At 53.7% G+C, this 14283-nt stretch overlaps 7 protein-coding genes across 7 annotated transcripts; 4 read left to right on the forward strand and 3 right to left on the reverse strand.

Annotated features, from left to right (window-relative positions):
• Positions 1-471: 471 nt before the first annotated feature.
• Positions 472-2040, forward strand: PG985_005701 (HET-domain-containing protein; the record flags this gene model as incomplete). Its single annotated transcript, XM_066825470.1, has 1 exon — positions 472-2040. The coding sequence occupies one exon, from the start codon at positions 472-474 to the stop codon at positions 2038-2040; it is 1569 nt and encodes a 522-aa protein (XP_066688630.1).
• Positions 2041-2075: 35 nt separating this feature from the next.
• PG985_005702 (uncharacterized protein) lies at positions 2076-3727 on the reverse strand (the record flags this gene model as incomplete). Its single annotated transcript, XM_066825471.1, has 2 exons — positions 2076-2693; positions 3653-3727. The coding sequence occupies 2 exons, from the start codon at positions 3725-3727 to the stop codon at positions 2076-2078; spliced, it is 693 nt and encodes a 230-aa protein (XP_066688631.1).
• Positions 3728-4364: 637 nt separating this feature from the next.
• PG985_005703 (uncharacterized protein) lies at positions 4365-4979 on the forward strand (the record flags this gene model as incomplete). The annotated part of the gene is made up of 1 exon (XM_066825472.1): positions 4365-4979. One exon carries the CDS (start codon positions 4365-4367, stop codon positions 4977-4979), a length of 615 nt encoding a protein of 204 aa, XP_066688632.1.
• Positions 4980-7477: 2498 nt separating this feature from the next.
• Positions 7478-7801, forward strand: PG985_005704 (uncharacterized protein; the record flags this gene model as incomplete). The annotated part of the gene is made up of 2 exons (XM_066825473.1): positions 7478-7483; positions 7517-7801. The coding sequence occupies 2 exons, from the start codon at positions 7478-7480 to the stop codon at positions 7799-7801; spliced, it is 291 nt and encodes a 96-aa protein (XP_066688633.1).
• Positions 7802-8826: 1025 nt separating this feature from the next.
• On the forward strand, positions 8827-10486 carry PG985_005705 (uncharacterized protein; the record flags this gene model as incomplete). Its single annotated transcript, XM_066825474.1, has 4 exons — positions 8827-9421; positions 9472-9535; positions 9728-9773; positions 9836-10486. 4 exons carry the CDS (start codon positions 8827-8829, stop codon positions 10484-10486), a joined length of 1356 nt encoding a protein of 451 aa, XP_066688634.1.
• Positions 10487-11619: 1133 nt separating this feature from the next.
• On the reverse strand, positions 11620-12206 carry PG985_005706 (uncharacterized protein; the record flags this gene model as incomplete). Its single annotated transcript, XM_066825475.1, has 2 exons — positions 11620-11643; positions 11703-12206. 2 exons carry the CDS (start codon positions 12204-12206, stop codon positions 11620-11622), a joined length of 528 nt encoding a protein of 175 aa, XP_066688635.1.
• A 1473-nt stretch (positions 12207-13679) lies between these two features.
• PG985_005707 (uncharacterized protein) lies at positions 13680-14141 on the reverse strand (the record flags this gene model as incomplete). Its single annotated transcript, XM_066825476.1, has 1 exon — positions 13680-14141. The coding sequence occupies one exon, from the start codon at positions 14139-14141 to the stop codon at positions 13680-13682; it is 462 nt and encodes a 153-aa protein (XP_066688636.1).
• Positions 14142-14283: the final 142 nt, after the last annotated feature.

A 14283-nucleotide genomic window follows, 5' to 3' on the forward strand; every position in this document is an offset into this window, starting at 1 on the left:
GCGCCTTTAGCTATCCAGAGCGTAACCTAGTGTCCAGAGCCATGTTCGAGTAGACAACCCCTGGTTCTGGTGACTAGTCACTTCGGCTTGTCCGTAGCGTTGTAACTAAAACTTGATACAGACTAAAGATAGAGTACAGGTAAAAAAGTAAAAAAAAGAAAAGAAAAAACAATAGAAGACCATAACAGTAGTTTAGTCCCCAAGGGCATGTCGCCATATTGGTTGTGGAAGTGTGAGCTCCGTAGCTGAGTGTTTGTGGGTGACCGCCACGGCCTGACGACCTCTTCCCTGCCCTTGAAGATGTCGTCGATTTAGTGTCTGGTGCCCGGCTCGGCAGCAGAGGCTCTCTACGTGGCGTTGAGTTACACCTATGGGAACTACGTGGCGCCGAGGATCAGCGCCGAGACACTGGTCGAGCTTCAACAAGCGAACACATTGGGTCTACCAGAGAACGCAAAATATGTTCCGCCCATGGTCAAGCACGCCATAGGCCTAACTTCGTGCATGGGTGAGCGCTACTTATGGGTTGACCTGCTGTGTATCCCAAACGGCGACCCGACCTTTGCGAAGGAGCAACTGATGCAGATGGGAGCCATATACGCGAACGCGGTCGTGACCATCATCGCCGCAGACGGCGACGTCGAAAAGGGACTCCCGGGCCTCCGAGGCATTTCCGAGCCCCGAGCCCTGTGCCAAAGAGTCATCCCCTTCGGCGAAGACAACCTCGTCGTGCGCAAATCGCAAGTCTACAGATTCCACGGCAGCTCGACCTATTTCCCCTACTACCAGCGCGCCTGGACCTACCAAGAGCGGCTGCTGTCGCCGCGCAAGGTCTACTTCCACGAAAAGGAGCTGCACTGGGAGTGCTCCTGCCACATCCTGCACGAGGAGCAGGTCCAGCCCGCCGAGGTCGAGAAGTACATGTACCCGAACATGTCTATCCTGCTGGCTGGGTTCCCCGACCTCGGAGCCTTGGACGCCGTCATCGAGCGCTACAATGAGCGGGTTCTCCGGTATGACGAAGAGGCTCTGCCCGCCATCTCGGGGCTACTGATGGTGCTGAGCCGCGCGTTTCCCGGTGGGTTCCTTTACGGTATACCCGAACTGCTCTTCGAACGGGGGCTGGGATGGAAACCAGCGCTATCGCTTACGGAGCTCCGGCGGCGTAGCCCCTCGGGTCGTCCAGACGGAAAAGGCCAGCCATCATCATCGTCAATGCCTGGCCTTCCTTCCTGGTCATGGGTCGGTTGGCAGGGCCGGACGACCATATGCCGCGGCAGCGAAGCGGCCCGGATCAACCACCGAAGTCACGAGATCGAGGAAACGGTGCCCATTACTACGTGGTATACCGGCCGCTCCCCCGACAGCGACCCGTTAGAGAGGCGGGAGATCAGCTCGACGTGGTATGCGGATCGGGAGAAGTACAAAGACATCAACCGTCCGCTTCCCCCCGGCTGGACACGCCACGCGGCCCCCAAGACCGACCACTTCGGTCGGCCGCGCCTGTACCCGGACGGGTGCGGCGAATACGTCTTCCGACACGAGGCTATGCCCGAGCCGGATGCCGAGGTCGGTCCTAGTGACAGCTGGAATTACCCGTTCCCAGTTCCCGAGGTGGACGCTCCGGGGATCATGCCGGAACAAACGCCGTATCTCTTCTGCGAGACGGTGCGGGCGTGGCTGTGGGGCCGCCCAGCGGGCAATGGAAACCAATTAAAGCTCTACGACGGCTCGGGGGACGAGGTGGGCGAGCTTTACCTGCCCAACCGCTCGTATCTCGGCGCTTTCCCGAGGGGCGCTGGTGATGGCGAGAAGGGGTTAAAGGTGGAGCTCGTAGTGGTATGCAAATCCCGAGTACACGAGTTTTCTGTAGGCAAGGAGACGCGGGTCATTGGGCCCCCGGTCAGGAGGTCGGAGCGGTACTCGGTCCTGTGGGTGGAGTGGAAGGAAGGCGTCGCGTACCGCCTGGCGAGCGGGTGCGTGCAGGCGGAGGCCTGGGACAAGCTGGAACACGAGCAGGTGTCTCTAGTTCTTAATTAAGCTATCTGACAGGCGATGATGAATGGACCAAGCTACTACAACACCATATCCCCATCCCACTGCACGCCGCGGAAGTGGCCCTTGAGCGAATCGACGTCGAGGCCCCTCGCCGAGGCCGAGCTCGACTGCTCGGCGTGCGTGAAATCGATCAGGAAGACCTTGCCGTCCGCCGCCCGAACCAAGACGTTGCCCTCGATGTGCAGATCCCCGTGTACCCAGCCGAGCGCGTGCATCCGCTTCAGCGCCGCCATGGCGCCCCGCGCGTCCTCCCGGCTGGCCGGGTTCGGGGCGCGCGCCGGGACGAACTCGAGGATCAGCCCGACCCGTATATCCTTATCCGGGTCTATCGCCGAGGCCCCGAACCGCGGCGCGATGTCGTGCTCCTCGAACGCCGCGTAGGCTTTGTACTCGCGGTCGCAGTCGTAGACCTTTTCGTGTTTCTTGATAACCCAGGCGCCGCACTTCCAGGCGGCGACGCGGAGGTCCTCTTCCTCTCCGGACTTGCCACTGAACTCGATCTTGTAGACGGAGCCGTCGTAGCCGCCGCCGACGCGATCGCCGACGGTAAATTCCTGCAGCTGTTCCTGCACCTCGGGGTCGTCGCTCACGTACAGCTCCGCTTCGAGGCCGGGCCCGATGCCCTCGTAGTCGCGCTTGGCGAAGGGGGACGTGCCGTTGTGGAACGGGTCGTTGCCTTCGACCGGCATCCAGTCGCGCCGTTGGACGGGGGCCGGGCCGTCGGCGGGACAGCGCGGTCAAAATCAATAAGCATGACACGGTGGCGCTCGGCATTCCAAAGCAGGTTGGCATCGCGCTCGTCGCGGTGGTCGACACCCACGGCCCAGACATCCCGCGACGAGCGATGCCACTGCGCCTTCAAGTCCGCCGTCTCTATGCCTGCGTCTGCCGCTGTCTCGCCGCCCCAATACATAAACATCATGTGAACCGCCCTCTTCCCGCCCGGTAGAACGTACCCCTTATCCAGCTGCACCAGGCCCAGGTGGACCGGCACCACGTAGCCCCGGAGCGTATCCAACCGCGCGTAGACGCGACACTCGTGCTGCAGATGCTCGAGATTATCTGATAGTGTCCCCTTGCCGACAAACGTGTAGCCGTATGGCTTAAGTTCCAGTCTGAACAACACGCCTATCGCTCCCCTTTTACCCCATCCGTCTAGCGCAGAGCAGTCTTGGTACGGATTTTGACGCAGCCTCTCGCCCACTAGGCGGGTGAACTGGTCGGCAGTAATAGGGTGCCGCCCTACCACCTCCGCCCGCGTTACGATGCAAGAGCACATTAGGGCAGCTGTCGTCGAGGTCCCGCCCTTCTTGAGGCCTAACAGGCATGCCTGCGAACAGTATTGCCTTGTAGGCGCTGAATGGTGCGTTTCGACAACTTCGGAGCTGCTATCCGACTTCGGCCTTGCTGACGTGAAGCAGTGAGTGTTGAGCAAATTGGCACTGTCCACCCGGCTGCCTTCATGTACGTAATCATAATGATCACGAGTCCAGAGCTGCTCCTGTAAGTGAACGTAATTTGCTATCGTGAGAATTAGTAGAGCCCTACGCCGCTTTATATACATTGGGGGCTCTTGAATCAAGCCCGAGGCAACATTCGCGAGGTTCTCAAACGATCGAGCCAGCAATAGCCTAGACAGCAGCAAGTTAAGTAGTCTCAACTTGGACATTCTTCCTTAGATGGTCGTGGCTGCGGTTGACTAGATCAGTATCATTCACCTGTCATGAGGCTGAGAGGTTCCACGAATTCTTTCTTCCCATAAGTCGCTTGAGGAGGAAGAATGAAAGCAACCCCTTTCTGCTCTCGCCGTTTCTGGGTCCCCTAGAAATACTTTCTGCCAGTCTCTGTCAACGTGGCAGTGGAGGCGAAAGTGGCGAAGCGACGTGGGAGGCTATTACTCAGGCTAAGGCGAGGCAGATTCTAATGGGGCCTTTACCCTGTTTGACGATGGGTAACGCTAATAGGGGTAAAGTTGACCAATATATGGGCAACCGTGATCACTAGAAGACGACCCATGCAAGCTACAGAGGTTTCCCTAAGTTTCATAGCCACGACCATGGACAGCATGGCAAACCAAACGTGACATTATGAGAAGCATCCAGAGGAAGTAGTCAGCCAAATGTAGTGAGGAATATTTATATAAAGAGGCCGACATAGAGTCCTCAGTCTCCTCATGCCTCATTCCTCACGATTCACTCCTCACACTTCACTGCCTGCCTTAACTATTTCTACTCTACAACAAGTCTGCTGCAACAACCGAGTTTCACTTAGCCACGCAATTTGCCAACAACATTCAGATACCTAAGATGTCTTCCGAATATATGATTCGGATTCGGATTTCTATCTTCTTCCTCACTCTCCTCTCGCTAGCCATTGCAATTCTCAACTCGGCCCAAGCACGTTTCGCAGTCATTTTACGAGACCGAGCTCGGTCCGACTATGTCAACACTACGGCTGCTATTCTAGACAATAAGCTTTTGTCCTTGCAAAGCAACATTATCATTGATACAGTCATTACGGTACTCGCCACAGCTGCGTTTGCTATTTACGGCGCCGTGATAGTGGCTCACACGAGGTGGCTGCACGACCACGAAAGCATCTTACCTACGTACGCGACCTCTCAGCTAGTCCTAGCCTTCGTCATGATCGGGACCGGGGGCTACCTTGCCGATCAAGTCCAGGGATTCCAGCCGTCCTTCAAAAGGTTCAGTGCTAACGATGCCGTCCCGTATTACTCCATGATGTACTATGGAGGCGCCGCTCAGGCGGGTTACGGGTCGGTTCTGATCCTCTTTGCTATCACTGTGGCTGTCTTCTGCTTTGTATCTGCTCATTGCGAGAAGAAGCAAGAACGGGTGGAAGAAGCAGCAAGAGAGGCAGCAGCGGCCGATAACCGCGGGAGAGAATCATCCCGGGTTTAAGTTGTGCTAAATAAAGGCCTGAATATTGCGGTGTTAGGAGAGCGAGAAAAGAGGGCCGCACAAGAATAATGGGGAGTGATGCCTGTTTAGGATAGGAATTTGAAACTGATGGAGGAAACACACTTCCCATCCGAGATATACTTGAGCCGAGGCGCATAGGTTGTTTTATTGTGAGGTTGTAGGGGACAGAAGCGCACTGCTTCTTGGCAGCCGGTCTAACCATGTTACAATAGCGAACTAAAGGAAGATTGGGAATACAAGCTAAACTAACCATCGTTTCACAGCTCTGGTAGTTAATGTGATTACCAGGCTATTTGTGTGTTTCTATTCTCCTATTTTCTGTTCTTTTCGATCGTCCTACGCCATAGTATATCCTAGTTTTGTATTCCCATTGAAAGATTCATCAAGCAACATAGCTATTAAGCGAATAAGCACCAGCCTAAACACTACCAAAGATTAATTCGTATCCATTCCCAAAGCATCCAAAGACGAAAGACGAGGACACTAGTCAAGACGAGAAAGAAGGCCTCTTACTAGGCGCTGGTCGAAGCACACTCCCCGCTCGAGTGCGTGATCGACCCTCTAACGCCTCAGAAACGGTGCGTCCTCTACGAAGGACTGATCGAAACCATGCTGGAGCTGGATTATCTGTAAGTTCGTCCTTATCACTCAGACTGAGGAGGAGGTGAATGAAGAGGAGGTGAATGAATATGTCAGTTCGGGCGCACCGGGGAAGGGACTGGGTTTGAACGATCGATCGACTCGTCTCACAGCCAGCAAATTCCCGGATTATATGAAGCAACAAATCCACGCGTTCGTCATTAGGGCGCCCATCTAACCAAGCTAGGAGGCCATTACAGCCCCCGTCCCAGCATTCATGGTCTGAAGTGGGTTGAAGTTCTCGTTTTCTCTTCTTCCTGGGTTGCGCTGTAGGTTGGTCGTCATATGGGCGCTTTTGGGAAAGCCCCAGGGCCGACAAGGATGAAGTTGAACAACCAGGAGTAGTACTTCCACTGGGCGGCTCGTCTTCGGTCTCATGCAGATGGGTACCCCCATTCAAGGGCCACAGTCTGACTTCAACCCTCTCTGGTTATTGCGGATGTGTGACGCATGCTCAAGGTCCTCATCCGGTTGATCGCCGGTCATAAACTCTAACCCCGACAAGTTAGGCATAGCAGACCTCTGATTCGGCTGGTCAGTTGCATACGAATAAGTCGTTGGAACTTCCTGCGGGAGCTGACCATCATCCCAGATACTTCTCGAGACGCTGATCTGCATGGGACATCGATCCGACTGGTCACCAAGGGAGACAAGTAAGTGGATGTGGTCTTCTTGGGCACAGCGTCTAACTGACTGCCTCTACGAGGGAAAAGAGGCAAAACAGGCTTTGACCCTTGCTCAGGTTGGCCACCATTACAGCGGTCGTTCAGTGGACTGATCATATTGGGTGGCTTATCCGACTCGTCACCAAGGGTTGACAGGTCAGGGGGCTTGGTGAAGGCCAGTCCCTGGCTAGCCTGGTCATCATCGGGAAGGTTGGCCACCTCGGATGTAGGGTTTGACAGGCTCTGACTGGGAGTGATAAGGGGCAAGACAGGTTCTGGCCCCTTCTCTAGTTGATCACCATCACAGGGGTCGTTTCCTGAGCAGATCCCGTCAAATGGCCTCTCCGATTAGTCTCTAGCGAGCGGCAAGGGAAGCGGAGTGACGACCTTCTGTCCCTTGCTGGTCTCGTCATTATCGGGGAAGTCTTCCTCCTCGACCTCTCGAGTCAAGTGGCTTCCCTCGTGAGGGGTAAGGGGCGAAACAATCACTGGATCGATCTGGCCGCCATCATAAGGGGTGTCGGTAAGGCCGACTTCGTGAGGGGTAGGGCGTTGACCGGTTTCTGGTCCCTGTTTGAGTTGACAATCATTACCAATGGTTGGAGCGCTAACGCCTCTTGGTAAGTTATTGCACCGGTTAAGGAGACGGTCAGAAGGAGGGGGCGAGGCGGTTTCTTGGCCTTGCTCAGGGTGATCATCAACACGAGACTCATTAAAGGATCTGGATGCATGTTGCTGGTCCTGTCGGTCTCCTTGGGGCAGTGAGTGGGGAGCTGATGCTTCTCATAGCCCCTGGTCAAGTCCAAGAATCTGCGCATCACATAATGGCTTGATGGCTACCCCTGATTCTTCGTTCGACTGGTCCCGAACGTGACCAGGGAGAGGCAGTGGCGCAGTGGCTTGGTCACAGTGGTGTTGACGTCCAGCCGCTCTCTCGTTATCAGGGACCGCATCTGGCTGGAGCCTGGGAGAACAAAGACCTGCTGCAGCGAGGTGGCTTATGGGCAAGCGAGAGAGCGGAGTCGGTTGTATGTCCGAGGTGCAGGAGGCAGGACCATTGTAATACACCTGGCTCACTTCGTCAGGCCCAGCTGAGGATCCAGGAGAAGTAGTCAAGGTGGTCGCGTTCCCAATGATGGGTAATAAGGGGTATAAGGGTGAAGTTCTTATAGCATGCCGGTCATCATCAAATACCGGCTGCCGACGGCGTAGCTGGTCGACGGCCTCTTCGGCAAGCTCAAGGGCGCAACTAAGGGCTACGCGACGCTCAACTACGAGGACACCGGGTCGAAGCGATCGAGCCTGGTCAAGCTGCAGCTGCTCGTCAACAAGAAGCCCGTCGATGCTATTAGCCGCGTCGTACACACGTCGCAGATCGAGCGGCTGAAGCGGCAGTGGGTCAACAAATTCAAGAAGTATCGAACATCTCTACCGCCTTACCCTCTCCACTCCCTATTAACCAATAGCGCACCTCTGGACCGCCACGATTCGAATTAAGTATCCAGTTATGCCATTGTACTCAACTGCTATTTAGCCGGTACGGGTATTTTAGGGAAGATAATTATTTAGACCTTGGGCGAACGGCTGACGCTTTTAGTGCCCGCGTTTGGACTTCTTCGGCGAGTTCGCGGAAGTGGATTGTATAAGTTCCTGCTGAATGCCGCATAGGATTTGCTAAAATTTCCAGCATATAGCTGGTATACTCTGGATACCAAGTTTACTTCCCGGTTAGTTACTGTTTAGCGTGCAAAATGATAGCTACTTAAGACTTATATCGCTGGTATATAGTGCTCCGTATATAATATTCTCTAGACTATACAATATTTAAAGGGTATAGCGACGTTGCTCTTTAAAATGCTAAAGACTCGCTGCTAGGCTGCTTTGGTTGTTTCTTCTACCTACCGGAAGGATCCTTGCCCTGTGCTTATTAATCCCACATTTCAGCGGTAAAGTCGTCTCTTGTAGGATTCTTGGGTTTGTGAGTTGTAATGCTAACCGGTGATAACGCGATAAGGTAAGTAAGAATGGATAGACAAAGAGGAGAGAAGTAAAACTGGAGTCGCTAAAGTAGGATGGCGAATCGTTAGGTTTTGTTTTAGGACCGGGGGACGAATAGGATAAGGATGCTAATTGCAGCAAATTCCAGGAGGCGAACGTGAAAGGGGCGGACAAGGATGTCCGAGCCGAAATCGCAAGGTGTGGTGAATTTGGCTGGTGTCTAGGGGTGAATGCAAGCCCGCACCAGGAACTAAGCCGGACTTATCGACAACCGGAGTTCAGCATTCCTTTCACCGAACCAGCTGTGTCTCGCCAACGTAGCCAGATCCCACAGCTCCGGAAAGAGCTCATCAATACCGAAATAGGTGAGAAAACGAAGTATAAAAGGGTGCCATCCTCCTGCCTTTCCCGTTATCCTTTTTTCTCCTTCTTTCTCCCATCTTCCTCCCATTTTTCTTCTCTGAACCGCTTACCTACCCCTACTACCCTCTATACCTATCCCTCAACTGTTCACCATAATAAGCATGCAACCAGTCGAAGGCAGCCAGAACCATCTCCCGTATGGGAGCAGTCCATCTCAGGTACACCAGAGCAGCCTCAATGCCTATCAATCAGCTATAGCCGCATATTCCCCGACACTCCCAGAGGCGGACGAGGATTCCATGAGTGAAGGGACCGTCGCTCTCAGTGGGCCTAATTATGATCCGAAGGTCGTTTCCTCAGTTGGCATCGCCCCATTCAAGAACCCACAATTGAAAAAAGCAAGAGAACTTGCTGTCCTCCACGGTGAAGACCCAGCAACAATCAAGCTGCCCGAACTCCAAGTCAATAGAGGCAGCCATCCAGTTCCTAGGAAGCGTCCCAGACTAAGCCACCATGCCGACGACGTAGCGAATACCGAGGCAACTAATCGCCTGTTTAAGATATTGCGAGAGAGATCGGCCCGTCTAGAATTGGAGATGCTCCAGCAAGCAGAGAAAGAAGTTGACATAGCCGCGATCGAAGAGCAGCTGAAGAAAGTGACCCAAGTCCGAGTCTCGTTCCAGGAGCGGATACAGGAAATGATTTCGATGGTCCGGGCTTTTGCTCACGAATCCGGGGTGTTGGAAAATGACTCTAGTATTGAGGTGGACTTGAAGGATTTGGCCAATAAGTTTGGAAGTCTTCAGGAGTTGTTGCCGAGCATGGCCTCTCTGATCTGAGCTATAAGATTTACCTACCTTACCCATGTTCGTGAGTGCCTTTTTTACGTTTACTTAGTATTGTGGTTGTTTCGAATTGGCATTCTACTTCGTAGCTATTAGTACCGGGGCGACGTTTGCTGTCTGTCTTCGGCTTGAACTGTGCTATAGTTGTTGCTTTTGGTCTAATTAATATACAAAATTAACTAACTTCGTGCCGCCTCTACGTGTCCGACGAATTCAGGAGGACCATCCATCTTGCACCAGGTCAGCTGAACGATAACTTTTTAGTAAGTCGAAATATCACACGTAAGTCAGGCTATTCTAGAGATACGGCTAACTTTTACTGTAGCGGCCGGTGGAATGGATACTCTGGAACCCGTCTGACAAGTTGGCCCTGGTTGTAATTCCAGAGGAGGCCGAGATCCTGTTGGAGACCATCCGACGGCAAGAAAGACCAAACGTTCATCTCATACTATACGCAGCTCCCGCCAACAAATCTATGCGTAGCCTTGGAGACCTGACGTTTTACGTGGTGCCTGAGCTGCCGGCTGGCTACACGGTGCCCAGGTGGCTTGCCATCGAGCTCGGCGTCTTTGCCGGTCGGCTCTATATCGATTATGGCGATTATGCAGCGATCCGAGATGGAATGCTAGACGTCTACCCAGAGGCCGACTCGAATGGCGAAGAGCCGGGGCTCGCAGGTACGATCACAGCCACCAACCCTACGGCATTCCTCCTGGACTGGCTTACCCTCCGGCGCCGTGGCCAGGACATTTTACACACCCCGATGGGCTACCTCTGTCAGGGCCGCACTCCCGCTGCTGACCATTACCTGTTCGCGGCCGTCGGAGGGAGTCGGAATGGCATAGCCAAGAAGGCTACGCAGTCCAACGGTGTCTATCGTACCAACGGAGCCCATGATATCGACGACCATGGATCCGAGGATGAGGAAGAGGAACACGAACCCCGCCACGTCATGATTCCGGAGGACTCTAACTAGCGCCAAATTAATAGTTGTAACCGTACCATCACGTCGTTATATATAATTATTGGAGGCTGGTAGATTGCAAATAATATGTATCTACGGCAACTGAGAGGAAATGCCACAATTGCTTTCCTGTCCCCTCCAACTCTTCCCTCGTTTTCTCTCGCGAAGCTTGGTCTAAAGCCTTTAGTATTGAGGACATAGAGCTTCCCAGTTCGGGTTCGGATTTTGAGTAAGCGGCATTGCGCTGGCGAGTTTGCGGATAGCTTTACTTTGATCACATATTATTCAGTACAATCGCCTTCGCTTCTCGATTTCAAATGGAACCAGAGCCTGATGTTCCCCCGCTCCGCTTGTACTGTTCCGGCGCAGGGTGGCAGGTTACCTTGGAGCCAGTGTCATCCCGCGGCTGCTTTCTTTCTGCTGCATTCCGTCGAGATTCGAATACTCTCCTGGGCTGTTGCAGGTCCTGGCTTCCATCGTTGCCCGCCTGTTGGCGTACAATTGGGGTGCAGAACCGGAAGAGTAGCAATGGCGCACTAGTGCGACTAGCGGGTCAGGTCCCTTGAACACACCATCATTAGCGTGGCGCCGTTTCGCGACCCCGCGCCTTCAGGGCCAACTGCCCAATCTTCCTGCTGCGCAAGAACTTCTCAAGACACGCCGAAGAGAAGTTGGCTCGGGATCCTCTCGCCAACATGGGTTCGGAACCGGAATAGCAGCTCCCCTGGCGACGCTCGCCCAACTCGAGCTCATTATGCCATCCCATTTGACATCCGCAAGCCAGCACTTGCTATATCTACCGTTCAGCGGGACGCTATTGTAGCTCTATGGACACGCCACGAATATACCCCAAGAAGGTCCAGCAAGTGGCCGAACCATAATAGGTAGCTAGGCCTCCGCCATGGCCCACACCAAGGCGCAGAAAGACAAGGTTCGAAAGAGCGGCTTGTCGCTGCAGAACAAGACAAAAGACCTCGGACGGTACTGCGACGTCTTCAGCGCGCTTGCGTACTGGAACCCGACACACGAGCGGATGGAGACGGCGATGCACGTCCCACGCGGGCAGCGCGTGCCGAATGATTGAAGAACTGCGGCGGCTTTGCTTACGTGCTGGGGATGATCGTTCTGCATACGAAGGGCCATGGTCAGCTAAAGCGAGCCTGCTCTCCCTGATATCCGCAGAGTGGCACGTATTGGTGGCGGTGGGCTTTTGGGTCTCTGTATTGACGAATGGAACCTCCACCTCCTTTGAGAGCAAACCAGCTTTCCCGAGTTGGCTCATAGCAAGATTCTGGCCGTATTCAAGCCAGTGACCATGCAGATTTTGGAGGTCGACCTTGGAGTCCGTAAATGACACCAAAATGCAATCTTTGGTGCATCCGTCAACCTCGACTACCTCTGATTGCATGACCCTGACCGGGAGAGTCCCCCCAGTCTTTGTTGCACCCAACTTGAGCTGACGCGACCATCTCGTGTCCTTTTGGAAGCCAGTGCGTAGATACAAAGCTTCGTAGAGGTACGGGACACCTTCCCCCATAATATCGTGTGCATCTACCCACATTGGCTTCCAGGTGACGTCAAACATGATGGCACCATTTATCAAGGTTGGGTTGGCGATGGTTTCGATCAAGCGGTCACGCTCCTTGATGGGACCGTAAAAGAGGCCATCGATTTTGTTAAATCCCATATCAACGGACTGGGCAGTCGAAACTGTCCCGTTGGAGGATGGCATGGTAATTGGTACCCAGAGAAGCTGGGATAAATATTCTCAGGTTATATGTGTGCACGGGAATATATTGAATGAAGAAAATGGGGCGATAAGATGGGAGGAAGAGGAAGAAGAAAGTTGGTGAGAGGATAGGAATGGCGCAGGTATTTTTATTCTGTGCGATTCCCTGCCTAGGCGGCCTGATATGGAACAGCCCTGGAAGCCTGAAGAAACAGGCGCTGGCCCGGCGGTGGAATAGTTATCTCGCACTATGAATCCCAAGCCACCTCGGATCATGACGCAGTACATGGTTGATTTGATTGATTTATAATTTCACGCCAAGGGAGGGCTGCGCTGGTCAGCTCACTCCAAGCCTCCCGAGGGCATAAGGGCGTGCCGGACTGCTCCTTCTCGCGTCGCGTACCTCGGTTGAGTTGGCCCCAGCTCGGTCTTTCTATAGGCCCTCACCATCTCATCGCAGGGCCAGCGTATCTGCAAAGTTGTATATGCATAGTGTAAGTAGCTCTTGCCCGGCACTCCAATTGACAAGGTGGCGTTGTCCGGTGAAGGCACAACAATGCCGGGTCTCTGCTCTCGAAATTGGGTGGAAACGGACCTCTGTATTGGTGGACGCAGTGGTAATACTGTACGGACAGCTAGCAAGGGCCCGTACAAGACAGCCTCATCAACGACGAAGATGTACAGCACGTGAAAGTGATCTCGATTCAAGAGCCCCACGCAAGGATGGCTCAGGGGCGACTTCTGATGATATCGATGGGTTTACTACCTGGATTGAAGGATTGTTGTGATTGTGACCAATGCATGGAAACTATTCGGTTCACGTACTGGAAGCATACCGATTCGTTTTCTGCACATCAGGTTCTAGGCTGCAGCACCTAAATACGCTATAGAAGGAAGAGTTTAGACATCATCTATATACAGCCTCTACTATATAAGCTTCGTACAGCATCGGTCATCAAGGTGCCTCGCTTTTTAAAGACGAGATTCTTGGCAGCCATATGCCTGAGCCGTAGCACAACCACTTGTGGCTGACGTGCTCAGCCACCCCCTAATCCTGTTCTTCCTCGAATACGGCGTAGCTTTCTTTTATAACTAGAAGCAATTGTCTTCATGCTGTCATGACGTCCATAAGCAGGATCATTTACTAATGATGGAGAAGTCCCGACCGCGAAACGAACGGCGGCAGAGAAACAACCTGCACATGCGACTGACGACTGTGGAGGCGCGTCTGGAGAAGACTATTCACAGGTGAGTTATCGAAAGATCAAATAGAAAACTAGCCGAATAGGCCATGATCCAAATGCAGAGCTTGCTGAGATACCCTAGAAGGGCTACGAAGTAGCACTTCCTACTCACGAAATATCCTACTTCCTAAGTTGAGCTGCGTGTAAGTCGTAACTTAATTCCAAAAAACGATAGGAGAAACCCCCACTCCCGATCCGCCTGCTGTCCGCACCTGCCTAAGACAAGGCACTACTAGATCAACATGACGTTGCGTGACGTGAAATAAATAGTTCTGACGCCGAACTTGTGCCGGATGGCCACAACGATGGGGTCCCCCTCGACGGCGACGACGGGCATCTCATCGCTGGACTGACGGCTCGCGAAGCGAATTGCCGGGCTCGAGAAGGTCACCAAGCCGGACTCGGCGTCCTGCTGCTCGCTATCGGGCACCATGACGTGCTGCCGGATCTTGCCTGAGCGCAGGTCCATCTCGGCGATGAAGTTTCTGTCGTTTCCATTGCTGGAGCTGGTGCTGCTACGGCTATGTCGGCTGCTACTTCTGCTACTGCCGTGGTGACCAATGTGACGTCGCGAACTGCTTGAAGACGAACCGGGTCCGTGGGAAGCCGGCGCAGATGGGTTGAAAGAGGCGCTGATCTGCGACCGGTCCGCGAAGATGGTGACGCAACGGGACTCAGCGTCGACCCAGACCATGCCCTCGGCCGCCCATGAAGATGTAGAAGCCCGACTTTGCCATCTGAGCAACTACACAACATGTAATCACGTGACTACGTGTGCTACAACCACCTCATGAGTTATGTTCGTAACCTGCCTCTTCAGCCGGCCTGATTCCCCT

The sequence above is a fragment of the Apiospora marii genome, assembly GCF_038362585.1.
Source record: "Apiospora marii strain CBS 49790 chromosome Unknown utg000003l_segment0_segment0, whole genome shotgun sequence".
NCBI lineage: Eukaryota > Fungi > Ascomycota > Sordariomycetes > Amphisphaeriales > Apiosporaceae > Apiospora > Apiospora marii.